At 49.8% G+C, this 27,050-nt stretch overlaps 2 protein-coding genes and 1 long non-coding RNA gene across 4 annotated transcripts in view; 2 read left to right on the forward strand and 1 right to left on the reverse strand.

The window, feature by feature from the left end:
* Nucleotides 1–612: 612 nt before the first annotated feature.
* On the forward strand, nucleotides 613–3,466 carry RPL36A (ribosomal protein L36a). Its single transcript, XM_090061464.1, has 5 exons — nucleotides 613–804; nucleotides 1,091–1,196; nucleotides 1,435–1,502; nucleotides 2,907–3,029; nucleotides 3,407–3,466. The coding sequence occupies exons 1-5, from the start codon at nucleotides 628–630 to the stop codon at nucleotides 3,425–3,427; spliced, it is 495 nt and encodes a 164-aa protein (XP_089917590.1). The 5' UTR covers nucleotides 613–627; the 3' UTR covers nucleotides 3,428–3,466.
* Nucleotides 3,467–3,603: 137 nt separating this feature from the next.
* Nucleotides 3,604–15,844, reverse strand: GLA (galactosidase alpha). The gene is made up of 7 exons (XM_090061461.1): nucleotides 15,684–15,844; nucleotides 15,129–15,303; nucleotides 14,518–14,695; nucleotides 12,100–12,191; nucleotides 10,890–11,051; nucleotides 9,618–9,815; nucleotides 3,604–9,387 (listed from the first exon to the last, which is right to left on the reverse strand). The coding sequence occupies exons 1-7, from the start codon at nucleotides 15,842–15,844 to the stop codon at nucleotides 9,064–9,066; spliced, it is 1,290 nt and encodes a 429-aa protein (XP_089917587.1). The 3' UTR covers nucleotides 3,604–9,063.
* Nucleotides 15,769–27,050, forward strand: part of LOC149858292 (uncharacterized) — a 52,682-nt gene continuing 41,400 nt past the window's right edge. For both annotated transcript variants that reach the window (XR_016443994.1, XR_016443993.1), the window contains exon 1: nucleotides 15,769–15,908. This is a non-coding gene — a long non-coding RNA (uncharacterized LOC149858292). The remainder of the gene's footprint in view (nucleotides 15,909–27,050) is intronic.

The following is a 27,050-nucleotide window of genomic DNA, read 5'->3' on the forward strand; positions in this document are numbered from 1 at the left end:
ATGAAGAATGCATAAGCCAAATGGCACAAGGCAAGGGCAGCCACAGGCTCAGCTGGACGCTCCTGAGGCAGTGGCTGCAGCTTGGTGCACTCGGTGGAGTGCACCAGGGCCCGTCTCTGCTGGCAGAAAGGGCAGGTGTCCATGAAACGCGCCAGCACAGACCCGTGGTCATGACTCCGGGCAGCACCACACAGCGCGTGCGCCAGAAGGGGCACGAAGCGCAGCAGGGCAGCGGCGGGGATTTGTGGTGGTGTCTTTTCTCGGCCAGGCCACACCCGGACGGGGAGTGCTGCGCGGCCCGTCCGCCCCCACGTGCTTCTATGCGGAGCGGCCTCCTCCGCGCAGCCGTGCCAGCTCCGCGTGGTGTCGCTCCACTCGCCGAACAACTTCCCCCGTCCGGGGCCCTCCCGCCCGCACTCGGCCCCGCCCCCCGAGCGGAGCAGCCCACCAAAGTAGCTCAGGGATCCGCGGGACTCCCGCGCCCCGCCGGAGCAGGGGCACGGAGAGCCGCTGGTCAGGGCGGGGCGCATAGCCACTTTTCAGGCACGTGGCGCAGCCGCTGGGCCCACGCGCTGGTACATGTAGCCTGGCCTGCCGGCGGCTCGGCCCTCCCACGTGACGCACATTATGACGTATCTGGGAGCGGAGCGCCAAGGTCTCCTTCCCCGCCAAGCGGTTCCGGCAGCAGGCGGCGCTCTAGTCCGCCTTTACTTTCTCTGTGGTTCTGGCCTTTACTATAGTCCCTTTGTTTCCGCTTCCGGGGCGTGCGGTCCTCTCGGCGTCGACGCTCCTACCGGCAAGATGGTGAGTGGGGAGCCTCGCGGCATCTGTCGCCATCCGCCCCACGCGGCTATCGGCGCTGGGCCCGCGCGGGTTGGGGGCCGCTGTGGACAGCTCCGGGCCCGGCTCGTGGGGAGTGGAGGCCAGGGGGAGTGGGAGCCGCGGAGCGGGGCAGGCGTGTCCTCTGCTTGGGCTCGGACGCGGCTGTGGCGCGGGGGCGTGGTTACTGCGGGCGGTGGCGTGGGGGAGGATAGGGGGGTTACCCCGGGCAGTGGCCGCAGGCTCCAAGCGCCGCGCTTTTTTCCGCCAGGTGAACGTCCCCAAGACCCGCCGGACCTACTGCAAGAAGTGTGGCAAACACCAGCCCCACAAGGTGACCCAGTACAAGAAGGGCAAGGATTCCCTGTACGCCCAGGGTAAGGCAGCATGGGGCTGAGGTCTGACGGGCGTGGCTCGGTACGAGCTGTAGGGGGAGCACGGGCAACGGGAGTCCAGGGTCTTCAATGCCTAGTTTCATGTAGAGAAAGCAGATTTTTAGTTTTCATAATCTTCTATGGACTAGGTTTGCTCACCAGCAGTGCTGGGAGCCTCCACTTTCTGCTTCAGGTTACTTTTTAACTGCTGGCTCAGATGGATTTGTCTCTTCCCTCATAGGAAAGAGGCGCTACGATCGGAAGCAAAGTGGCTATGGCGGTCAGACCAAGCCAATCTTCCGTAAGAAGGTGAGCACTGACTACTGGCAAGTGGTCTCTGAAACACTGGTTATACAGTGTGCAGGATGAAGTGAGGGAATTCAGAGGGCTCTTGCACATAATATGGGACATCTCCGTGGGGTCGACTGCAAGTAGCTTTGTGTTGGGGATCTTGGTGTGTGCTGGCCTGAAGATGAATATTGCGTTTTGAGTGTAACTTGAGTTTGTGAACCTTGGCAGCTTATTTTGACGTGTGTGGATTTTTTCTGTTTTTTTTTTTGTCCAAATCTATAATAAATACATAGATAAAAAATCCTTGTCTTATGGTGGATTGACATGTATGTCTTTGAGCAGGACATGCTGTAGGCAAGCAAGGCACCTACTTAAAAACGTCTCGAACAAAAGCAACCTTCTCCTCATGATCTGTGTGAGAGAATTGTTGCAGTCTGAGAAAAGTATTACCTGTTTCCTTATCCATATTGATGGTTTCCTTATCCATATTGATGATTTCTTATATTACAGTATCATGACTGAAACACGTTTGGGTTGTAAAACAGCCCACTCTAGGAGTTTCCATTCCATCACTATTTTGCTTAAGGAAGTGACTTTCTGAGTCCGGAAAGCTGTGTAGACTAGGTCAAAAACTGTCCATTAGGGGTATCTTGGGGGAGGGGAATGAAGCACCTTCTAGTGGTTCATAAAACAAAGATGTCTAGAGAGGCAGTATAGTGCGTGTGGAGAGAGGATTGAATGTATCTTTCTCCTTAAGTTATCCCAGACATCTATGGGGCTTCTTTGTTTGTTTTTTGCCTTTTGAAAAAGTACTTCCCAGTGGTGTTTGGGTTCCTTAAGAAAGACTAGTCACCGCTTTAACTTGTTTGCTTGTAGCACACTTGGTGATGGAACAAATTTTCTTTGAAGATCTTGGGTTACAAGATGGGGCACAAATGTACTCAGCATGGTTCTCTCAAAACTGTGAAGTATGAGAGAAGTAGCTGTTTTTGAGTTTTGAAGTCTGTTACCTGTGTAGTTTGTAACAATCGGAACCAACAGCATCCTGACCAGGAATGTGCAGGACCTAAGATGAGTGTGCTGTAAGCTGGGATTGGCATGAGGTAGGAAACGGGCCTCTCCAGGTCCGCTCAGGGTTCCTAGTCTTCTCTTTTAGGAACACTATACTTTCTACCCCAGAAATCTGTCACAGACAGGATGGTATTTTTCCCCCAGACTTCTAGTTTTTTGTTTTTTTTTTTTTTTTGTGCTTTCTTATGAGGTTTCTGTTTAGAAGGGCAGTGTGTAGCCTGCTTCATACATAGCATAAAATGCTGCTCCTTTTCATGGCTAAATAATTGCTAATTCTGCCTACTATTGGAGATGATATATTCACCTTCATTTTCTTGTTCCCCATTTCTGCCCTTCCCTTCACCCCCCCAGGCCAAGACCACAAAGAAGATTGTGCTGAGGCTTGAGTGTGTGGAGCCCAACTGCAGGTCTAAGAGGATGCTGGCCATTAAGAGGTGCAAACACTTTGAACTGGGAGGAGACAAGAAGAGAAAGGTTGGTGTTATGCATTGAGAAGGGTTTTTGGTTGCTGGTGGAAGTTAAACTGTGACTTGAGCTTCTTCACAGCGGTCAGAACTACATTTCTAGAGCTGACTAGATCTTGGCCACTCTTCCATTAATGGAAATACCCCATTATTCTGCTCGTTGGTAAAAGCTGGTGAAGTAATGAATCTGGTATCCCCTGGATGAAATAGTGAGGCTGCAAATGGAGTTTTTGGGAGGGAGGATAAGGTAATGTGCACCAGTGGATTTTGCCAAGGAATGGCTGCATAAGGTGCTATCAAACACTGCTGCAGAAGTGACACTGAGGCTGGCTAGAGGTTGGGATGTTCAGTGCTGCACATGCTTAGTCTGTTCTTTCTTTCTTACAGGGCCAGGTTATCCAGTTCTAAGCTCCACCTGCTATGGTACATTAAAGTATGTTGAAACAATCTGCTCCTCTCATACTTCATCCTTACTGCTAGAGGTGGGGACTTGGCTATTGCAAATCCAGTGGGAGCTGCTCCTGGAGATCTGACAAGTGGCTGAAAATTACTGTGGGGGTGAGGTTGTTGCTCACAGAAGCTGTAAAATAAATTTGTCTACAGTAGAGGGAGATGCTCTTGTATACAAGGGTTTGGGTGAGGAGTATAGTGCTTGCACTCTGGAGGGTCCTGCAGTCCTTTCAGCCTATTGTCCCGGAGACTTCTGTGTGGGAGTGTTGTACTGCTGCTCTCCTCGCAGTTTCATAGCTAGGGGCTGGAAGGGATCTTACAGGTCCTTTAGCTATGTGCATAAGATCCCCATAGAAATTGTTTCATTTCCAACCATTGCAGCTTTGTATGCAGACTTTTTTCGTTTAATCCAGCTGACAGTGGTTTTGTTCTACAGGAGCTAAAGCACACTAGAGCTGATACAAGCTGCTGTTTATGTACAGTTGCAGCCGTTTAAATGCTAAGGGTTGGGTATAACGACAGTAGGATTTTGTTGGTGTAGCCCGGTGACCAGGCCTCCTCTTGGACTAAGGACCTTTAGAGAAAATGTGTAAGGTGGGCTGTTTGGCAGACCAGTAGAAGGCACTCCTGCACTGAGCCACCCACCTCACTCTGCCCCTACCTACCAAGCTCTGAGTGCCTCCTGTGGGGCACCTCATGCCTGGCTGACCCCCTTCCTGGAGCACACCCACAAGCCTGGGGTAACCACTGCCACCACCCAGGGGTCTGTTCTGTATTTGAGCCCTGTGCCCCCTGGGGTACACAGGCCTTGCAGACCTTGAGGGTGCTTGATTCACTGCAAGAACCTTTAGCTTAAAGCTCAGAAAGTAGCTTCCCTTAGCAATGTTCGCTCTAAGGAGTAGTGGTCTGCGAGTGTGCTGTGTCGGTCCGTGAGCGCACTGCTTCAGAGCCAGTGGAGCTCGTGGAGCAGTTCTCCCCCCACCCCCCCATGCTTGCCCATGCATGCCTGTGCCTGCAGCGGTGGGAGCCGCCCTTCCTGCATCCTTGTGCCCCCAAAATGAGGTGCTCACAGCTCCATCCCATGCCCCACGCTGGCTGGGCAGTACCTGTTAGCGCCCCTTCGCTTCAGCACTCAAGGCAGTTGTCCTGCTTGCTCCCACCTTGCTATGGCACAGTGTCTTCCCTCTCCCCTCCTTCCCCTATAATGGGGTAAAGTGCCGAAGAGAATCTATGATGTGAAGAAGAGATGATGATTTTGAAGAGAAGTATTTTTTGTCAAGACTAAAAATATAACAAACCATAACAGCCAAACTTTTTTTTATCTGTTCCATTTAGTGGTCTGATTTTATTTTTAATCCCTGTCCAACATACTTGCTGATTTTAAGTGCAGTGCTCTGTAGTGCAAATGGTATGAGAACTATTTTTGTTCTGTTTATAAGAAGAAAAAATACCAAGCATTGTTTTCAATATTCTACTTGAATTCAGGGGACTAGCTATGATGATAATACAAGAACTTTCATCATATATGCCTCCTGTTTTCAGTACCGTTATTAGCAGGGGTCCTGGTTTTCTGTTTAAAAATCACAACTTCTCTGATTAAAAAAAAAAAATGCAGGCTCCATGTTTTTCCCTGGTTAAAATGAAATGCCACTGTATAAATAGATAGGTATCAGTTGAACACAATGTTTCATTCATGTATTTACAATTTTAAAGCAATTTAGAAGTGTACCAGTGCCTCAATCATTATTCTTATATAAAAGCTTTAGTCTGTCTGTCTGTCTGTCTGTCTGTAATGCTTTATTCGCACTCTGGCTGACTGAAAAGAACTAATCAGAGTGAATGCGTTGGGACAGGAGGGGCAGTGTGGCAGAATGCCGCCATGATGGCAGGGACAGGAGGGGCAGTGTGGCAGAATGCCGCCATGATGGCAGGGACATGAGGGGTTGGGGGAAACAGGGGTGAAGCCAGTACAGTTGGCCTCACCCCCCCCCGGCCATGTTCCCTGGAGGCATGGACAATGGAGTGGAGAATGGGGGGCAAGGCCACCAGCGCTAGCCTTGCCCCCTGCCCCTTGTTCCTTGGGGGGAGCATTGGGATGCTGCAGAGGGGCGCCCCTCCCCAATTCTGTCATCACTGCTTTCAGGGCCAACGCGGTGGGGAGGGGAGGAGCAGGCAAAGGTCTGATTTGGGGTGGGGGGGAAGCTGGCTTGCTATGTGGGGGGGGGAATCGGTGGGCCAGCCCAATGTGGCAGCAGTGGGGGGAGGGAGAAGCAGGCCTCCTCCTCCCCCACGTTGGCCCTGAGCCTGCTTCTGTTCCCCTGCTGCAGCATTGGCCTGGGCCCTGTTCCCCCCTGCACCACTGCAGCAGGCTAGCTTCTTCCCACCCTCGGGCCTGGTCCTCCCCCTTACTCCCTTGCATCAGGCCTGGGTCCACTCTTCTCCTCCTGTGTGGTGACAGGGTAGGAGGGAGTGGGCCTGGACCCAAAGTGGCAGGAGGGAAGTCAGGGGTGGGACAGGGGGCTCCCCTTCCCCCTCCTGTCATTCTTGATGGGGAATTGGCTAGTAATAAAATAAATTCTAAATACTTATATATTTTGACATTTGATTTTGGTTATTTTATCATGGAAAATCAGAGCTCCCTCTGCCCCCTTTGCTCACCAGGACACAGGTCCGTCCAGCTTTGGTTGCCCCCCATTGGTTTGTGGCACCAAACAGCCTGGATATACTGGTGCTCTGCCCATGTCCGTGGCTTGAGCTCACTCCCCCATGCATTTCTGCCCTGGACCCCATGCACTCAGTGTCCCCAGTGCCGCCCAATTCCCCCCACCCTTTCTATGGAGGGCTGTAGTACTCTTCCCCCGCGACTTATTTGCAGGGAGCTGCTCTCCATGCTGCCTGGCTGCCAGGTGCATGTGGAACTCCCTGCTTGATTGCCCTCTTCCCACTCTCCCCAACCCCTTGCAGGCTGGACCTCTGCCACCTTGCAAGGGGAAACCCAGTTTCTCACACTTTCTCCTTTAAAGGAGAGAAATCTGTGTTTTACTGTGTTTTTTCTGTGGCAAACAGAAAACCCGGATCCCTGCTGATTGCCCTCCTTCCTCTCCCCCACCCTTCCTACACTGAAAACCCCAGTTTCCAACATTTTTTTTCTTTAAAGGAGAAGATCTGTGTTTTACCACATCTTCTGTGGTGAATGGAAAACCTGGATTCCTGGTTAGTAGGCAACTGTCATTTAGTGCAGCTGGTAAACATGGTGTGCCTGTCTGCCTGTCTGCCTGTCTCTTGGAGGAGCAGAGCACGTGGTCATGTTTCCTGTAGCTGGCTGTGATTTCTTTATTCCCTATTTGGGGGAAGAGAATATCATTTGTCCAGAGGCTTAAAATGTATGTTTAACCAATTGTTGTGGGGCAGAGCCTGGACTGTCCTGGCAGTAAGCCTATACCTGTCTTGTGGTTCCACACTGACATTAGAAAATATCCATATCTTTAAAAAACACACACACAAAAACCTGTTAAGCATAGCACGCATGTTCCTGTGCTGCTGATGGCCGAGAAGCAGTTGGCAACAACCAAAGCAAAATGAAACAAAAACCCTTAAGCAGTGGAGGGGAAGAGATGTGCTATAAGAGCATTTTACAGCATCTTTGTGAAGCTCTGCTTGGCATTAAACCTAAAGTTGGGGAGAATAAATTTACTACCTTAACACTACAGGTATTTTCTGAGCAAAAAGATTATTCTGTCAGTGAAAGGGGATAGAATGAGAAAAATTGCCTTTTTGGGTGTTGCCACTTTTTAATGGACTTTGACAAATGGAGAAATGTCTTTTGACAACTGTTGAACTGTAAGTAGGAGGATAGTTTTTGTTTAGTGGGTACATCTAGCCTGGTGGTGGCCAGTCTTTTTGGCAGGCATGCCACAAACTAGCCCTGCACCCTCCCTGAGTGCCACTCCAATTTTCTTCTGCCCAGTCTGCCACTGTGTTACCCATCTCCTCAGCCTGTCATGTGCCATGTAGGTTGCCTGTGTCACTTGCGCCACAGGTTGGTCACCCCTGTTCTAGCCAACTTAATGTTCAAAAGGCTGAGTTTTACAGATAAGCTATTCTGAGCTGTGGATATGCATAATAGTATCTCGCTTAAACTTGCAGATGATAAACGTGGGCTGGAAGGGACATCATAACTGGCCCATTCCCACAGATATGTAGGTAACCATATCCATGATCTTTTAGGTTGACTGAGTTCTATGTTGAAACTAGTTCAATTAAAAATGTTTTGAAGTAACATACCTATGCTTCAGGGATGTATGTGGTAGCTGTCTGAGACTAAAATAAATGCAAAAATCTAGAACTCTTGTTTCCAAAATAATACCTTTTATTGTACCTGTGCTAGCTATCAACTTGAGGCCTCTTGGAGTACTTAGCAGTTTAGGGTGCTGGATGCTTCTTACAGTGTGTTTTAGTAGGATTCAACAGCACCATCTATTGGTAAAATATTTCTTAGCTCATTTAGACAGGTGGGAAGAGTACATGCATTGTTTTTTTTCTTGAAAGTCTGAAGACACATGCCTACAAGTCCTGGAAGGAGGTACCACCAATATATATATCAATTTATACCACCAATGTATATACTAGTGGTTGATACGTGATAGTATTAGTTTCACAAGAGCTAGGAAACTTGAGTTTCCCAGAGAGATCCAGGCAGTCTCTGTTCTACCAACACATAACTACAACTCCCACATTGTAGTTCATAGGGTTAGCACCAAGAATAAAATCCTCTAAGACAGACTCCAGTGCCTGCAGCAGAGGGCATGGAGGTGATAGCATTAGGGAGTTCAATAATACCTGCTTGAAAGTAGCTGGGGACTGCTTCTACCCCCCTTCCATTAAGAAAAGCAGATGAATCCTAAAACAGCATAGTCCCATTTAATATTTGGGCTAGCAAAGTCAGCATGTGGGCAGGGCAGTTTTCTTCTGGGAGAGCAGGAGACATAATTCCACAGGAGCATGGTAGCTTTCACCCATATCTATAGCAAAGGGAAGATAGCCAGGAAGAAAGCTATAGCCTTTGAAGTGTGTTGGCTCTAAGGTGTGACTCTAGGAGTGGGTGATCATACAGAAGGGAAGGTTCTTTGAGGCTAGATGGAGCTTGTTTTTCATGCATCTGGTGTAATCAAGAATCATACTGGCCTGAAGGAAGTTGTGACAGTGCAGGGGTGGAGCACTTTAAGCTTAAGAGTCCTTGCAAGATTTTAAGAGCCTCAGTAAAGTGCTGTGTGCTTGCTTTGCATTTTCTATGCAACCAGGGCTGCTGTATCTTACGAGTCTTGCTCCAGTCCTGCTCAGTCTCTTGACCTCCCTTTCCATAGCTAAATTAAATTATATGCTATAAGGTGGCCTGAATAGGTCTGGAAAAGACGGGCCCTTTCTTTGTAATCAGTATACAAAAGTTGAGTGGGTGCGCTTACGTTAAATCCACCAAAGGTGCTGAAGTAGATTTAAGATTTGTCAGTATCAGGATCTTGCATGCTCCCTTGACCTTCCCCAGGTGGGTTGAGGAGAGAACAAAGCCTCTGAGGACCAGGGAGGAGGCTGCCATATTACAAGGTATCTAGAGAGAGTTTCTTGCTCTTTGGGGCCAGCTTCTCTTCAGGGAGCTCCTCTATCACGGCTGCTTTCAGCAGTACAGTGCCTGTTGGGTTCACCTTAACTTTCAAGAAGGAGACCCAGTTGTGCAGTCCATAGTCCTCACTGGTAGGGAGGATCTGCTGGATGGAGCATGCGGGGTTGCATGCCAGTCCGTTGCCAAGAATTGAGGTAGCAAAAGTGAAGAGCTGTGGTCCTCCAATCTCATGCCGGTTAACCACAGCCACAGCATATGCTCTGCCTGTCAAAGGCCGCTCCCACAGCTCAAAGTTGTTATCCTGCCAAGAGGAAAACAAACAGGTTTATGATTGGGCAGAGTGGGTAATAGCTGCTTTCTTCCTTAGCAGGCAGCAGCATCAGCAAGAAATGAGTTCTCTGTGGGTTTGTCTTCCAAAACTTTGCTCTGCCAATGAACTCTGAAGGCTCTGCCATTGAACCTTCAGCAACCCACTTGCCTGTATTGGGGAAGACCCTCTCCTCCATTCCACTATCTCCATTTCCAGCATACCTTGGTGATGCGGTATCCTTGCTTGCCTAGTGGGTCCTGATTGATGGCAATAACTTCCTTGTTCTGGAGCAGCCTCTTCGCTTGTGGATTAATCTGACGCAGGTCATTGGACATGAACAGTGGAGCTGCCATGATAGCCCACAGTGCCATCTGAGTCACCTGCTGGTCCCAGCTCAGTCCAAAGTTCCCAATCACCAACTTGGACAAATGGAGAACAAGAATGTTAGTATCTAGAGGTGGGGTTTCTTGCTTGGTGCTTCTTTGGGTTGAAATTGGGAAGACACATAACAGCACTGGTTAAGTGACAGGATGGATGCACCCTCTCTAGTGCACAGAATATGTCATGCTGAGACATCCTAATTCTGCTAACAACTCTGGACTAGGCAGCCACAGCTGGCAGAGAGGTGGGGGTCAAGATCTTAGTTCAAGCAGTAATTTGGGGACTTTTGGGGAAAAAATGCGGATTTCTCCTTTTAGCACATAAACCTGTGGGTTCCCTGCTTTTGCAAATAGCTCTGCAGTCTGGTTGAGCTCCAGCCTGCAAGAGCTGTTAGCAAACAGGGTAGCAAACCCCTAGCCCTACCTGGAGGGAGAGGGGAAAAGGCAGGGCCTGAGGCTGTCAGTCAAACAGCTGCTCAGCTCAACCTCACTCTGCTTCTGGAGCCTGTGAGGTAAGTGGGGCTTGCAGGGGCTAGGGGCCCTCTGGCAGGACTGGGGGGTTGCAGGTCATGGCTGGGGGCACTGGCAAGGCGGGGGCAGGGGGAGCTGGTGCTGGTCCCGTCCCTGCTTGAACAGGCAGCAGCAGTGGGGGAGCTGGCTCCATGCTGCTGCTGCAGCTGCCAGCTGTTAGGGGCCTGTTTGGGTCCCTGGCCCTGTAGCCCTGGCAGCTGGGTGGCAGGGGCTGTGGGTGAGGGTCAAGAAGCATGAGCGGGGGGGGGGGGGCTGTTGTGGAGGTAAGTGGCACCAGCAGGGCTGGGGGAGGCATTGGGTGGGTGTTAAGGGCACCAGCAAGGCTAGGTGAGGTTGCAGGGGGCTTTTAATTTTAATAATGGATTTTGGGGTTTTTGTCAGAGAATTTGTGATTTTTATTTATTTTTTTTATCACAGAAAACCAGGATCCCTGCTGATGAAGAAAGTAACACATTATAGGCCACTACCCCAACACATCTCCAACATCAGCTTGTTAGGGATATCTCTCCCTGTCTAATCCTTTAGCTAGGTCTAATCCTCGAGCTAACTCAGGTTGCACTGCTATGTGAGATTTGTTCTCACCATGTCAGGGTCATTCCAGCCTCCTGGTCCAGCAACATCCACAATACTGTCTTGGTGAGAAGCTGTCCAATCTAAGATACTTTTGATGCTAATCCAGGCATCGAATACGTCAGCAAAGTTCCTCCAATGATTGCAGTACTGCTTGACTTCTGTATAATTGGGCTGTCAGAAAAAGAGGGTGTCTCTTAGTGAGCATGGGCTTGAGGGTAAGGAGGCACACAGTGAGATGGGTTGTCATGTGTTCACTGGGAAGAATTGCATAGCTGGAGGCAGTGGACAGCCTGACAGGTTTTGTTGCTCTGCCAGGGCCTGTACAAGGCTGTTCAGAGAGGGTGGTCTTTAGTTAGTGATTACTAGTCTAGTTTCAGAAGCACCAGGCAATGACATTTCAACCATTCCTTCCCCTAGAAGAACATTCCTTGGCCACTCAACTCTGTCAAAACGTTTTTCTCCTTACTAATCAGCCTGATGGTTTTCCCTATCACACTCCATTACACTTAGTACCATCCCAAATAATTACTCCCACTTTTTGTGTTGTAAACTCCTTGAGTACTGGTTAATGTAATGCCCTGTCTGTGTGACATACCCCATTATTTCCACTGATGTATTGCACCCAGGCACTTCAAAATACCTTCCTGTCCTAGAGGTAGATAAACTTAATAAAGTGACTTAGCAACACTGGGAACAGCAATTCTGTGAGAGAGCACTGCAGCACCAGCAAGTTGCTGCCATGAGTATTTTGTTCTTATAGTTAAGACTCCTCAAAGGGGAATTAGATAAAGTAAATAAGGGGACGTGACAATATGCGGTTCGGCAGTGGCTTAGACCCTTCTTCGTGCCGCAGCAGAATTGCTGAAGCCCGATGCAGGAATGCTCCAGTTGAGCTGCAGGGCAAAACTGGCCCTTGTAATCCTGTAGTAAAGAGGATGACCCAGGAGACCTGGGCAGCAGTCAAAGGCTCTTTAGATGCACAAGTTCTCTGCCATAAGACTCTATATACCATTCTTAGCTTACACTCACTTTCTCCCACTTCTCAGTCTCCTTCATTCAGCATTTCCCCATAGCCACTATTTCAACCTTCAGTGTGTGTTTAACTTCCAGGCCCTGGAATTAGCTCTACAAGTTAAGTTGATTCTTAGTATAGTGAATGTCCCCAGTATCTTCCCACTGGACATATCTAGAGACAGTATCTTGTGGAAGGTCTCCTCACCTTTTGCACAGGTAACATGTAGAAAGGCCATTCACAGGAGTATACAATGCTTCTGCCAGTCTTATTCAGGGCCAGAGACATGTTTTTATAACCTAAAAGAGGGCAGAAGTTGGGGTAAAAGAGTTGGGGTAACTTATTACCACCAGTGGATCAAACTATAAACTCCTGAAAAACAGGATAGATTACAGGTAGTGAGATTACAAGAAGGCCAAGGAAGAAGGGAGGGGTTGCCCTAGTCCCAGCTGATGTCTGCATAGGCCAAAATCTTCACAGGATGATGACCTGCTTCAGGACACTGGAATGATAGGGCAAATTCACAAGCTATGGAGAAAATACAGGCTGCTGTTTACAGAAGAGGACTGGACTGGGAAGATGTACTCATCTGTAATCCCTATCAAAGCCACCACGTTGCTATGTGATTCTGGGCATGGCCATTGTTCTGAGACTCATCCCTTGGTATGTACATATTGCTGTGTAAAGCAGCTTTCTCTGCCTTACTGTAGGACTTTAGAGTTTGTATTGAGCAGACCCATTTGTTTTAGAGAGCTGGTATTTTAGTGTCAGACGCCCTTCTCTGTACAGAGGGCTGTTTTGAGCACAGCTACCTGTGGCTAACGTCTCAGTGCACCCCCTTTCCTTTCCTAGGGAAAAAGCCACTTGGATTGTGAGGGAATGTAGAAGGTAACTCATTGGAGAGATTGTATTAACTTTGTATCCAGAAGAGCCCTGTCCTATGGCATGACATTCTTTGACATGAGAGAACATTGGTAGAGAGAGAGAGGGAACAAGATTCTTTGCTTCTCTCCCTACTGGGGTCAGAGCTATAAGCTGCTAAGAACTTTTAGCCTCACCCTCTGCTGCCTTGGGTACTTTCTGAACTGTGCTTTTTCCCCTAACAGGAACTGCAGACTGTATGTATTAGACCAATCAGCAGTGGAGAATAGTCCCCTTTCCAGACTGTCTGCTGCCAAACAGCACAGCAACACTAGTCACCCTTCTGATAATGAACAAATGCAGATCAAGTTATCTTGATTGTTATCTCAATATAACAAATGCAGATCAAGTTATCTTGACTGTTCCCTCTGAAGGGTATCTGCTACTGTGTCTCAGTGGTGAAGAAGTGCATGACATGTGTGCTGAGATGCAGCAGACCCCCAGCCCTGCCAGACTGACACACTTGATCACCATGGATTGGTAGTTTGGTTTGTCAGTCTGCTTTTGAGCCCTGAAGTCATGTGCTTTAAACAGAACTACCTCATTGCTTTCCTTCCCAGAGCTCTCAAATCTTCTTGCTCCTAAAAGCCACAGTAGTTGCACTTCTATGCTACGTATAAACAGTCCCATTGTGGCACTCCCTCATGGGGGTGATGGGGCTGAAATTGTGCAACATGTTTTGAGACTCTTGGCTGAAAGGTTCTCTAGAAGAGTGAAGCCTTTTTCTCTTCCTGTTTGTTACTGGTATCTGGTTTTTGCCTTCCTCAAAAGTACTGGGTGTTGGCCTTAGCCAAGGCTGGGGATTTTAACTGGGATGTGCTGAGGCTTTGGTTGGGGCATAAACATCGGCAATGCACAGGGGGTGCACGCGGGTGCATGTGCATCCTGAGCCTGGCAGCACACCCCCTGCAAAAAGTGTCATTGACTGCTGGAGGCACTTGTGGGGAGTCACCGCTCACTCCCTCTCCCCCCGACAGTATCTGCAGGCACTCCTCGATTTGCCGCTGGCCAATGCTGCCAGCATCTGTGGGTGGCTGTCTACCGCCAGTTGGTGCTTGCCACCCCACCCCCCAGCCGCTGACACCGCCATGGCTGCCTACAGGAGCTCCCTGCTCACTGCCACCACACCCCTGCCACTGCCTGCAGGTGGTCGCTGTGTCCCCTCAGCCTCCAGAGGCATGCACTGTTCATGGGCATAAAACCCCAGAGGTTCCTGAATAGTATGTTTTCTCTTTTGATGAGGGTCAAAACGGTCATATTTGGGATCAGGAATTTTACTCTGTAGTTAGACTAGCACAGATTGTGGTGGGGGGAGGGGGGTTGCCTTCCTCTATATGCGGGGGGAGGAGGTATGGACCTCTTCCTTGTATTTCTTAAGCATACTTTAACAAACCACCTTTGTGGCAGGGTACTGACAATGCCCTTGTCCCCCTGCTTTATCACTGGCAAGTTAAAGGGGGAATTGGCAATGTGCATTCCTGGTCCCTCAGCCAGGTGCTTCCTTTGGATTCCAGTAAGTTCCTGAATGACACCTTACCTCCCCTACACTTTTCACTATGCATAAAAATCTGTCCCTTTTCTAGATAAATAAGTAGGGCAAATGCATTTAGCAAAGAGCAGCTCTTTGCAACTTGTGCCTCAGTTCCAGGCTAGCACTAATGAGGGAAGCATTCCCACGTGGAGCCGTCTCAAATTGGTGTGTACCTTCTGCCAGCAGGTCCAGTGTGCCATGGTAACAGCCATCAAACTTCAGCAGGTCCACACCCCAGTCAGCAAAGGTTTGGGCATCAAGGTCATAATGGCCATAACTGCCGGGGTAGCCAGCACAGGTTTTGTTTCCAACATCCCCGTAAATCCCCAGTTTCAGCCCTTTGGAATGGACCTGGGAGAAACAGGAGAAATGAAGCCCCTTAAAGTAGGCTGGGCCTGCCCTGTGAAGTGAATTAACTGGTGAATATTTTTGTCAGTCCGAGAGCAGCTCAATTCAAGTGAATTTCTGCCGAGATACCTCTGGGATCCCCACCACAGTTTGCAATTGTAGGAGAAAGTGTGTGAATAGGGACCAACATGTCCCTCCCACCACAGAAGCTGGAGGGTGGTTGGGAGGTCCCTGCAGGCCTGATACAGAACCTGTCAGCAGCTGCACTGAGGGGGAGCCACCACAGGTGATTCCAATACATCCAGCAAACCAGTCAGTTGTAAGAGGTCAGGGCAAGTTCCTTGCAGCCTCGTGCAGCTCTCTGTGCACTAGTTGGGGTCCAGAGGAAAGATGAAAGTCTGGGGGAGGGACCAAGTCGTGACCTCCCGGCACTCACATAGTCTGCCAGCTGGCGGATGCCGTGGGGGAAGCGCTCTGGGTCGGGCTGGAGCCTGTCCCCACCGTCTCGGCTCGGTGCCATCCAGCAGTCATCAATGCAGACGTATTCATACCCCACGTCCTTCCAGCCGTCTGCTGCCAGCAAGTCCGCCATCTGCATGAACAGCTGCTCGCTGGGGCACCAGGAAAAGAAGCGGGTCATGCGAGCCCGAGGTACCGCAGGGATGTGCCAAGCCGGGGTAGTAGCTGCTGACATGGTTTCTGGGCGCAGCTGGGTACTGTGGCAGGGCCGAGCCTGCTCCTGCTGGCAGCGACGGGCGAAGAGCCTGCCCGAGTGCGTCCCATCGTGCGCTTTAAACACTTACTATTGACCGCACCATGCGGGGGCTGAACTTATCGCACAAATACGGTAGGCAGGCCTGGGGGGCGGGGCTTGAGGGGGCTCGCGGGGCGGCTAGGCGCATGCGCGATGCGGGGTAGTACCGCCGGGCAGGGTCGGAGCGGTCCGCGCACACCCTTCTCCAGATCCCCTCCCCGCTCCCAACCTCCGTACCTGACGCATGCGTGCGGGGTGCTGGCGCAGTCTGTGGTACACAGGAACCGCTCCCAGTGCAGCCAGCCCATGGGGGGCGTTCGAGCCAGCCCGTTGTCCAGCGCGCCCGCCCCCTCGGCCAGCACCAGCGCGGCCACGGCCCAGCCCAACGCCACCGCCATCACCACGGTTCGCAGCGAGCCGCGGACCAATCCCTGCCTGCCGCTTTCCAGTCTCGGCCAATAGGTGCGTGGTATTGTTAGGATCCCGTCCACCCAGCCAGTAAGCTGCGACCTAAACAGGAAAGCGAGGAGAGGCCGGTCACGTGTGTGTGTGTGTGTGTGTGTGTGGGGGGGGGGGGGTCATTGACCCAACTTTGCGTGTCACGTGACGGGGAGATCGAACTTGAGGTGTCTGCGCGGGGCAGTGGCACTAGCGCCTCCTAGGGGGCGGCGGCGGCGGCGTCTTCTCGTGGCCCCGGCGGGGGCTGCCTCTGCCGGCCGCGCCGGGCGCGCCTGAGGCTGTCGCGGGACCGGGGCTTCTCTAGTGCAGCCTTCTGTTCCGGCCGGGAGTTCGCGTGCGTGCGTGTCCCGCCTGCCTGGAGAGCTTCCGAGAGCAGAGATCGCACAATGTCTGTGCCAGTACCTGGCGATCCCCCAGAGAGCGCCTCACCTCCGGCCTCAGTTTCCTCTGCTGCAGCTTGGTCCTGTCCCTACTGCCACAGAAAAAAGCCTCCCTGTGTAATGGCCTCACAGGCATGCAAAGACCTTTATCAAATCTCCTCTCGGGCTTCTCTGCTCCAGGCTCAGACCCTGCTCCTTCAACCTCTTCTCATAGATGGTACCTTCCATGCAGTTGCCCCCTTATGGAAACGAATGTGGTGCTGACCTGGCAGCTCTGGAATCTGCTCGGGCCCTGCAGAGCTGCTCAAGAGCCCCTCACCACCCCGGCCAGCGGCTGATGACATCTTGTTACTGTACTTGTCAAAGCTTCTGTCAAGTAATGTTGTCAGCCTTTGTCTGAGGAAGGGGATTAAAAGGGGCTCATGCTCTGAGATGAGGTCCTCTGGCCTCCTTTGCTGAGGTTCCCGGCTGCTGACATAACAAACATTCAACACTTCTTAGGGCTTAGTTCCTGAATTTTGATAAGATCCCCTAGCAGGCTGATAACCTGTCTGCAAGATTTAGAGATGTAAAGATCCTTCCTTTTTAGATTGCATATTTCTGCTTGGATCATAAAAGCATATCTAGATACGCATTGCATTCATTATTTGCTAGCATATTCATAATTGGAGATTTTGATAAAATTTACTTCTGCAGTCATTCCACTGAAGGATTCATTTTGCATGAGGACGGGCTATCTAAAGAAACCCTTAGACACCCTAATCTACTCTAGGAGTCAACAACATGCCTGCAGTATCTCCCACTTTTGGGATTACATTGCAGGTTGCACAGCAGTTCGAGTTGTCCTTCAAGCCTGGCTGCTCTTGGAATTAGGAAGAATCTCAGCCTTTGATTGCCAAAACCGAAAATTTATAATGCTCCAATGCCTGAAACAAGCATGAAACAACCTGTGATCACAGCCCAAGGGCCCAGAAAACAAAAGGAGCCTGCCCTCAAATTATTTTTTAATGACTCTCATGATTTCTACCAGGCTTGTGCTTTTTGAATAACTAGCTTCCTGCATGGGATACTGTTCCAAATGACAGTTTGCAACTCACTTCTTGCCTCCTTCAAAAGAATGTTGGTTCTTTCTCCTCCCTTTCTCATTTCTGAGCCTTTAGGGTTCCCCTGCTTCAATTTTTCAAATATTTCTCTGTAAGCGTAAGGGTTAGAAACTATTTAGAAACTATATATCTCCTTTGGAAAGTGATTCTTTAAAATGAAATAAGTATCACAAGGCTTGCAGAACTAGTTAGAATGAAAGCACCGGCTTTGCAATAAAAAACCTTAGGTTCCACCATGGCCTCTGCTAGCATCCTGCTATGAGACAAGTCAACAACCTCTACTCTGCAATTGTGGAACCCCAGGGTTCTGTGGAACACAGTCTGAAAACCACTGACCTAGGAAGTCACCAGTCCCTGAAGCCACTTCTTCCCTCTTGGATATAAAGTCCTTCTACAGGTTTAAGCAGCTAAGAAGTTTAGAGATTACTCTTTCCTTGTGGCCACTGGGGAGGCATTTCTCTAGTGCAGCACACTGCGATGAAACTGAGTACTCTCACCTTATTCTCCCTGCATATACCAGTAACACTGGATATTAGATGTTTCCAAAGGGATTGGTTTTTCATAGATTTCATAGACATTAGGGCTGGAAGGGACTTTGAAAGATCATCGAGTCCAGCCCCCTGCCCCAGGGGCAGGAAGTCAGTAGGGATCATAGGATCCCAGCAAGAGAAACATCCAGATGTCTCTTGAAGTATCAAAGTAGGTGCTTGAATCACCTCCTGCTGCAGTCTATTCCAGACCTTGGGGGGCTGAGACAGTAAAGAAGTTCTTCCTTATGTCCAGCCTGAAATGGTCATGGAGGAGTTTGTGACCATTTAACCTTGTCATCCCTTGGGGCACTCTGGTGAACAGACATTCCCCCAGATCCTGATGAGCACCCCTGATAACCTTATAGGTGGCTACCAGCTCACCCTTGAGCCTGCGCTTTTCCAGGCTGAAGAGTCCCATGGCTCTTAGCCTTTCATCATAAAATCTGTTTTCCTGACTTGATCATGTGCGTGACTCTCCTCTTCACTCTCTCAAGCTTCTCCACATCCTTTCTGAATTGTGGAGCCCAAAGCTGGATGCAGTACTCCAGCTGCGACCTCACTAAGGCCGAGTACAATGGGAGAATGATGTCCTGAGATTTCCTTTAGAAGCATCTATGGATGCAAGCCAGTGTTTTGCTTGCTTTACCAGCAGCAGTATCACATTGAAGGCTCATGTTCTTCTTGTCAATCATGAACCCCAAGTCCCTTTCATCTGTAGTGCTAGCCAGTGTAGCACTGCCAAGCCTATAAGGATGCTGCAGGTTTTTCTTCCCAAGGTGGAAAACCTCGCATTTTTCGGTGTTAAACACCATCAGGCTCTTGTCTGCCCATTTCCTGAGCCTGTCAAGGGCAGCCTAGATCACCCTTCTGTCCTCAGGTGTGGATGCTTTACCCCAGAGTTTGGTGTCGTCGGCGAACTTGGCTAGTCCACTTCTGATACCGATGTCCACATCATTAAAGAAGAAGTTGAACAATATAGGTCCAAGAATAGAGCCTTGAGGAACCCCACTGGTCACAGGGCACCATAACGATTGACTTCTGTCAGTCACCACCCTCTGGGTCCTACCATGGAGCCAGTTCCCCAGCCAGCGGATTGCAGTGAGGCCGAGGCCACAGCTAGCCAGTTTTGCCAAGAGGTGATCATAGGATACCAGTTCAAAGACTTTTTTAAAGTCAAGATATACAACATCAATCTCTTCTCCCTTGTCCATGTGATAGGTCACCTGGTTGTAGAAGGAAATAAGATTGGTCAATCAAGACCTACCCGCAACAAACCCACATGGCTATCCCTCAGGATATTGCCTTCAGCTACTCTGTTAAGGATGGCCTCTTTGATAATCTTTTCCAAGACTTTCCCCAGGAGAGATCAGGCTGATGGGCCTATAGTTTGCCAGATCCACTTTCCTCCCTTTCTTGAAGATAGGCACCACACTGGCCTTCTTCCAATCTTCAGGCACTTCACCAGAGCACCAGGAGTTCTTGAAGATCCATGCCAGGGGCTGAGCTATGATGCTCGCCAGCTTCTTCAGTACCCTGGGGTGTAAACTGTCAGGGCCAGCTGACTTGAAGGTATCCAGCCTCTCAAGGTGTTCCTTTACAAGGTCAGTATTGATGGAGGGTAAGGAATCTCCCTCACCTGGGCCTCCCGGTCCCTTGATGGTCAGGGGTGTCCTATGGGACTGGTCAAAGACCAATGCAAAGTACCCATTTAGTAAGCTGGCTTTTTCCCGGGTGTCGGTTGTCAGTTGTTCCATCTGGTTTAGCAGGGGTCCAGTATTGCCCTTGCTTTTCTTCTGGCTCCCCACATATTTAAAAAAAAGACTTTTTATTGTCCTTGATACTTGTAGCTAATTGGAGTTCCATCATAGCCTTGGCTTTTGTGGTTCGCTCCCTGCAGTTCTGGACCGGTGCAGAGTATTCCTCCTTGGAGGTGAATCCAATCCTCCATCCTTTGTAGGTCTTTCTTTTTAGACGCAGGAGGTCTGCCAGTTCCCTGGAGAGTGAAGGGGGCTGCTGTGCCCTTTAGCTGCCTTTCCTCTGAGATGGGATAGACTTTGCTTGCACATCCAGGATTGCTCCTCTGAGCAGCAACCACTCATCCTGAACTCCCCTCCTCTTTGGGTTGTGGCCCTTTAGGGCCCCCCTGACAAGCCTCCTGAGCTTGTCAAAGTCAGCTTTCCTGAAGTCGAGGACTTCTGTATTACTGATTGACTTCCCAGCTTTACGGCGGATGGTGAAGGTGATCAGCTCGTGGTCACTGTCTCCCAGCTTCCCTTCGATCATTAGGTCACTGATTTGGTCGTCCCCGTTTTCCAGCATGAGGCTGACCAGCGCTTTTCCTCTCGTCAGCCCCTAGACTTCCTGCGTCAGAGCTCATCCGTGCACGAGAGAAAGCTTTGCAACTGCTCAGATTTGCCCGCGCGCTCTTCCAGTGTGATGTCTGTGTAGTTGAAGTCTGCCATGATAGCCATGCACCGGGAGTGTGCAGCCTCAGCCAGTTCCCTGGCAAACTCCTGGTCAAGCTCGTGACTTTGGGTGGGAGGTCTGTAGTAGACTCCCACCAGAGTGTCCCCTGTGCCGTGTTCCCCACAGATTTTAACCCAGAGGGTCTCCAGCTGTCCACCCTGGGTGCCAATGTCGGCTTGCAGTGACGCATAGTTTTCCTTGACATAGAGAGCTACATTCCTGCCCCTTTTGTCCACTCATTTCCCTCCTGTACAGGGATAGCTGTCTATACCTGTGGCCCAGTCATGGGTGGAGTCCCACCAGGTCTCTGTTATCCCTATGACATCATAGTTATTTGTGTTAAGCAGGAGAACAAGTTCCTCCTGTTTATTTCCCAAGCTCCTGGCATTTGTGTACAGGCAGGCAAGCCTACAACTTGCTCCAGGGCTGGGGCAGGGGTGGGCTCCCTTAAGTGCCTTGGTCTGCTGGCTTTGCAAGGGTTGGTCAGCGGGCCAGTAGTGGAGGTAGTCCCTGCATCCCCTGGCAGGCTTAGTTTAAAGCCCGGTGGAGCAGGTCAGCCAGTCAGGCTGAGAAGAGCCTCCTCCCCAGTGGACAGAGGTGGAGGCCGTCCCTTCCCAGCAGCTCGCTGCCTCTCTCACCAAAGAGCGGACTGTGGTCATGGAAGCCAAAGCCTTCCCGATGACACTAGTGCCACAGTCTTTGGTTCGCTACCTCCTCAGCCTGTAGCCTGAAACTGAGAGGACTGATGAAAACATTACCTGCGCCCCCAACCCCTTAAGCCCTGCTCCCAAACCCCTGTAGCGCTTCATGACCTGGCTGGGAGCTCTGTGAGCCGTGTCACTAATGCCCACATAGCTAAGGAGCATAGGATAGTGGTCAGTGGGATGGTGGAGCTCAGGGATCTTCTCCACAATGTCTCAGATTCTGGCTTCTGGGAAGCAGCAGACTTCCCGGACTAAGGGGTCGGGGTGGCAGATTGCCCCCTCATTCCCCCGCAGGGTGGAGTCTCCCATGACAAACACTTTGCGTTTTGTCTTGGGGAGAGTGGGGGCGGTAGCTACAGTTGAGCCTGTGTTGCCTGCCCTGTGGAGCGGGGACCTTGGTGTGGCTGGGCTTGACCACCTTGGTCCAACCTCTTGGCTGAACAGAAAGGTTGAAGGGAGCAAACCATATTCACTTGCATCTATATAATATCTATCTTTCTGCTGCCTCTGTGGGCACTGCGTATGCAACACAAGAGTCTGCAAAGCTGCTTGGGTTGTCAGCCTCACAGTCAGCAGTTACTCAGAGCCAGCCCTGGCCATGGTTGTTTTATGGAAGAGAAATGCAGCAAGGGCTATGTGGAATTGGTAAAGTAGAGAGGAGGGGACCATTACAGAGGCATCAAGTCCTGACTGTCAGGACCCAAGGTCATCTGAGGAGTGGCTCAGCTTTACTGTGGGTTTCATGCACAAGATTTCAGTTCCAGGAATTTCTATCAGAAAACATCAAGTTCCGTCTTCCCCACCCCATCTTTCACCTTCGAGGGTCTGCAGCTGCTGCCCAGCTGCATTCAGGGTATGCTTTTCTATTGCATATTTGGAACCTTGCTTCTGTATTTGGGCTCAGCTAGCAGAACCCTTAGCCCTGCAGGGACTATTGCAGGAATTGACTCCAGCAGGATGGTAGTGAATCCTGCTGGTGAGCTGCCTCTTTATAGCTGCATTTAGGAACAAGGTGATTCTATGTTCAAAATTTAACCTATATCATAAAATCTGAGCTTAGGGATAAAAATTCTTCAAATGATAGTGATTTTGTTTTAAGCTCTACCATTTCTTTGTGTAGGATATGTCCAAGCACAATGCTTTGTGCTGAAGAAGTGAAGTAACAAACCTTGTTCACAGAATTCTGTTATTTCCTAGAAGTTAATGCTTTGCTTTCAGGAGTGGTCACATGCAGTCAGTGAAAAATAATGGCATGTCTATGTTTTCCTACTGGATTTTCCTGCCAACTCTCCCAAGTAGCCTTTCTTTCTTCTTCCCCCCCCAAATAACTTTACCTTCTCGTCATATGCTTTCTCTTTCATGTCCGTCTTTTATAGCCCTTCTTCCACCCCTACTGCAGCTATCCTGCTTTAGCTTTCTGCAGTGTTTCATGTCAGAGGTGCATCAGAGTTGATAACATCTTGTAACCCCAGCTTATCCCTTTGGTTATAGAGAGACAAAACCATAGCTTATTAAAGCAGAAAATGTATTGACAGAGCAAGCACAGGATTCAGATAACTAAAATCACATTATCTAGCTGATTACCTTGATGGATCCCCAACCCTATTAGTCAGCTGGCGGTTCCGTCTTCTGGGTATTATAGCTTCTCCTTTTCCTCAGAAGTTAAAATAAATCCAAATCCTGTCCAGCCTGCATTTCCAAATTATAACTCTTTTACACATACAAGAACTCAGTTGTTGTTATGCATCACCACAAAAGCCATTACTCTTGTTAAAATAACAGGAACTACATATATCTGAAATTTTAGGAAGTATAGTAATTCTTTTGCAAGCTCAGCTGCATAGCATTGCTTTCTTTAAAAATAGCATTGGTCCTAGGCTAAAACCAGTCCTTGCTGGCCTACAATCTGGCACCTTGAAAACTAAAGTAAATAGGTGGAAACCACAGCTGAGAAGGATGAGGGGGCCTGGTTGTTAATTTAGCAGTATTTTACTCTTGTGTGTATTTTAATGTGGCCATGTTAGTTGTTTCAAATCCCAGAGCTGATGAGACTTACTTACATTTAGAACTAGTCAGAAAACATTCCTTCTCTTCAGGAAGCAGAGCAAATAATCCATCTTATCTGTAACAGATAAAAGCTGCATGTTTAAAAATAATGGTACCTAGCTTGTTTATGACCTAAAGCCCTAGCTGCAGTATTTCCCAGCTCACTTTCAAGGAGAAAGTGTACTGAAAGAGATGAGTCCAGGAGTGATCCCTATATGTAGTAATGCTTGATTGTATTTCAAATAATCAAGTACTCTTTGCAGAGAACACCAAGGTTTGATCCTGAGTTTGTCTATCTCTATTCCACCATGCGATAGTGGGCCATGGGATCTGAAGTATCTCTGCCATAGCTTGGCACTACCTCTTGTAGAGGTTTGAGAATAAGAACCAGCCTTATGGATGAAGGTAAAGTTGGGTTGAACGCTACTGTAGAGGGTGGCATGTGGGCATAATGCTCATATTGACCTACTGCTGACTTCTCCTGCCTCTCTGCCTTTTGAGGTACCTACCCCTGGAACATATACCAAGGCATAAGTGTACATACATCAGTCATGGGGAATGCTGATGCAACAGGGAACAGAGCCATCTCTAGTGCTGAAACAGTTGGGGTCAGTTTAGAATTAGCCCCATAAATTGCTGTCATGGAAATAGAGACAGGGAAATATTGGTGGCAAAAGAAGAGGTCTTTTCAAGTACAGGTTTCCCTCGATTTATGCGGTACATGTGTTCCCAGAGAATGGCACATGAATTGAATTCACATAAAGTGAATGCACTTTACAATGTAACAAATAGGGATAGGTTCCCATGGTGGTGAGGGAGGGAGTGAGAAGGGGAAAGGGGAGGGGTGTCATTTCAGAGGCTGCACAAGGCAGCAAAGCAGAGAGAACAGAGCAGCACTCACCCCAGCCATGGCTACAGTGGCCCCAGGAGCAGCCGCTGGGCTGTACCATGATCCATCTGGGCTCCGCTTCTCCACACTCACCTCTGCTCCTGGGCTGTGCAGTGCCCTGGTGTAGGCAGCTGGTGTTGGCTGCTCCCAGGTCCTCTCCAGCATGGGTTGGGGTGAGTGCGGACAAGCTCTCAGGTGGCGTGGCACTCACCCCAGCCCCAGCTGCAGCAGCCTGGGGAACGGCCGACACTAGCTGCCTGTAGCCACTGGGCTGCACCGTGCCTCGAACCCCCTGGGGCTCTGCCTGCCCCCAGTCACCCCAGCTCTTGGTGCAGCAGCCCTGGGAGCAGCCAGTGCCAGTTGCTTGTAGCTGCTGGGCTGCACTGTGCCCTGGTGCAGGCACTGGTGATGGCTGCTCCCGAGGCTGCTCCAGCATGGGCTGTGGTGAGTGTGGACAAGCAGAGCCCCAGGTGGCTTTTCTTCTTATGGAATTTTCTTCTCATGGAAGTCACTGACAAAATGTCAATGGGGCAAGCATTTATCCCACAGAGGGTTGTTAACCAGGGCAGAGCGCGGTGGGGGATGCTGGTTAACGTAGGTGAGCGGCTGAGCAAGGGAAGCTGTATCCTGTGCAGGGCAAGGACTTTTGAACAGATTTGCTGGAGAAGCACTGTTTGGTGTAGGGGGCAGCACTGGTTTAGCAGATTTGTGATGATGTGTCGTCTGGGCAGAGATGATACATCACAGACAATAAAGTCTCCTCCAGCTCAATAGTTTGGGAAGGGATCTCTGTTTCTGGAGACCCAGGGCGAGATACCCAGCTCCGATTTCTAGAGTTGCTGAGCTGACAATGTTTCTTTTGTAAGAAGGCATGTTATCTGTGGTTCTAGGCAGTTTCTCCTGTTACAAAACAGCCCAGGGCAGCCCAGGGTTTTAGGAATGGCAGCCCCTGAGAAATTAGGAGCCTGTTTTGATAGATATCTCAGGAGGGGAGAATCAGTCTGGCTAGAATGCAGAATACAGCTGCTCTTGCAGGGTGGCATGGCACCTTTGGGTTTCTTGAGATCCTTTCAGTTGTGCCAGAAAGTGCCACACAAAGTTAGTACTGTTTGATGTGCAAACATGATTCACAGGATAAACCCAGAGATTTAAGAATAGGAATATATACTGTTAGAAACATCTGGACCTGTTGTGGTCTTTTTGAGTTCTTTGCAGCAGAAGAATTGCTTTAGAGTTTTTCTGTAGCCAAAAATGACTTCAAACTATGAGCTGGCATTTTCTGAGGGGTGAAAACCATTGTCCTAGCTCATGATGAACAGCACTTTGGTTTGGCTATTTACTGCCCCCCCCTCAGACCCCGGGCTGAGGGTGACTGCACAGGATACAACATACCTTCTTGATAGGAAAATGAACTTCTGAAGCCTGCAGCTCCTTAGCTGCTTGGGATCTGTGACACTGCAGCTGGATGTGCTAGCGTTTAGATGCTTTTGGGAAGGAGGGCCACAGAAGTATGTGTGATGGTACCACAGGACCTTTCAGGCAGCTCTTCTGCCAGTAGGTCCAGTGTCCATGACAACTGGGAGGACATGGGGGCGGTGGTGTACATACCACCCCACCTGAGCTTGGCCCCTGACTCAGCACCGCTCAGGACGGGGCAAGTTTTTTGCCACGCAGGCTGTGTTGCAGCACAGAAGTATAGGAGTGGATATAGGGCTTTGGGCCTGCTCCCGGGCCTGCCCACAAATTGTGCCCCCACCCAGGCTCAGGAGGCACCAGTCACCCGTCCATGACATCTGGCTGCATCTGACTTTCAGCTCCATGCTCACTGGTGGGGTCTGCTCTAGGCCAGAGACCTCTTGTGTAACAGCTAGCCTGTGTGCTAAGCAAATTCTAGAGCTCGTCAAAGCAATATCTATCTGCCTATGCGTAAGCCCAGGCTGTTCCATGAGCTAATATAGCCCTCTGCTCCCCTCCCCAATCAAACCAGGCAGATCATGTCTCCTAAATATTAAGGAAAGGAAATAAAAGCATTATCATTGTCATACCCTTGTCTGTCCAGGAACCTCCCCCTGTGTGTTGGAGGATGGAACTGAAATTCTCATCACAGTAATTTACCCTTTACTCTGGGCAGTCTAGAGTGAACCCCTCCTCCTGGATTTCCCAGGGGGATTGGGCCCCATTCACAGCACAGGCCCCTGGCAGAGGATCTGAGTTCCTTTTACAACTAAGCCTAGCTCCCTTTTGGCAACTGAGTGCTCCATACTGAAAAAACCATCACTCTAGGTCCTGACCTCTCACCAGGGGACAATTTCCACATAGTAGCACCAATTCCTGGGTCCCCAGTACAGCACTGACATCCCCTTAGAGCACTGATCCCTGGATAGAGACTGAGGTTTGCAGCTTGCACTAGCTGTGCTAATGCCTTCCGGATCTGCCCTTTGAAAGCAGCTCTGGGTTCTGGCCATTGCAGCCTTTCAGTTTCTGTGGCTGGAAGCCTGCTGGAGTCCTGGAGCATCTGATCAGCACTAGGTGTCCTCCTATCCCAGCTCCTGGGGCTAGAGGGAGGCAGCAGTGACACTGGAAGGGAACAAAAGCTTCTTTGAGCTGCAAATTCAATAACTGCTTCTTGTTTAAGGATATGTGCCCTCTCCCCCATCCTCCACAGCGTCTGAAGACCAGTGGCTTCTTAGAATTGGGCAAAACAAGCTAGTTTGGCACTTGGAAACCCTCACCAGGCTTTTTTTTTCTTCTTGTACAGATCCAAGGACCGATGTCTGGCAAATGTGTCCCATTTATCTTGGGCCCCGAAGTCAAGGGTACTGGGGAAAGGATCCACATGTTGAAGTCTCCTAGCCCTCTTCTTCCATTCATGTCCTTTAAGCTGCCTCTGGACTCTTTTGACCCTTCTTCCACTGTGCTGGGCAGTTGTGAGTGATCAGCTCCCAAACTTGAGAAATTTGGCCAGAGGCTTGGGGTTTCCCAGGGCTTTAGCAGGAAGGCCTCCAAACTCCCAGGATGGAGGGCTTA

The sequence above is a fragment of the Crocodylus siamensis genome, chromosome 8 (genome assembly GCF_052110815.1).
Source record: "Crocodylus siamensis isolate JL-2025a chromosome 8, ASM5211081v1, whole genome shotgun sequence".
NCBI lineage: Eukaryota > Metazoa > Chordata > Crocodylia > Crocodylidae > Crocodylus > Crocodylus siamensis.

What these genes read in the sequence shown, in the direction of transcription:
- GLA (XM_090061461.1), bottom strand. Translation starts at nt 15,844, where the DNA reads ATGGCGGTGGCGTTGGGCTGGGCCGTGGCCGCGCTGGTGCTGGCCGAG. An exon ending in ACTGGACCTGCTGGCAGAAG is followed by an intron (nt 12,192 to 14,517) that starts GTACACACCAAT and finishes GCCCTCTTTTAG; the next exon opens with GTTATAAAAACATGTCTCTG. An exon ending in AAGGATACCGCATCACCAAG is followed by an intron (nt 9,388 to 9,617) that starts GTATGCTGGAAA and finishes TCCTCTTGGCAG; the next exon opens with GATAACAACTTTGAGCTGTG.
- RPL36A (XM_090061464.1), top strand. Translation starts at nt 628, where the DNA reads ATGACGTATCTGGGAGCGGAGCGCCAAGGTCTCCTTCCCCGCCAAGCG. An exon ending in AGCCAATCTTCCGTAAGAAG is followed by an intron (nt 1,503 to 2,906) that starts GTGAGCACTGAC and finishes TCACCCCCCCAG; the next exon opens with GCCAAGACCACAAAGAAGAT. An exon ending in GAGGAGACAAGAAGAGAAAG is followed by an intron (nt 3,030 to 3,406) that starts GTTGGTGTTATG and finishes TCTTTCTTACAG; the next exon opens with GGCCAGGTTATCCAGTTCTA.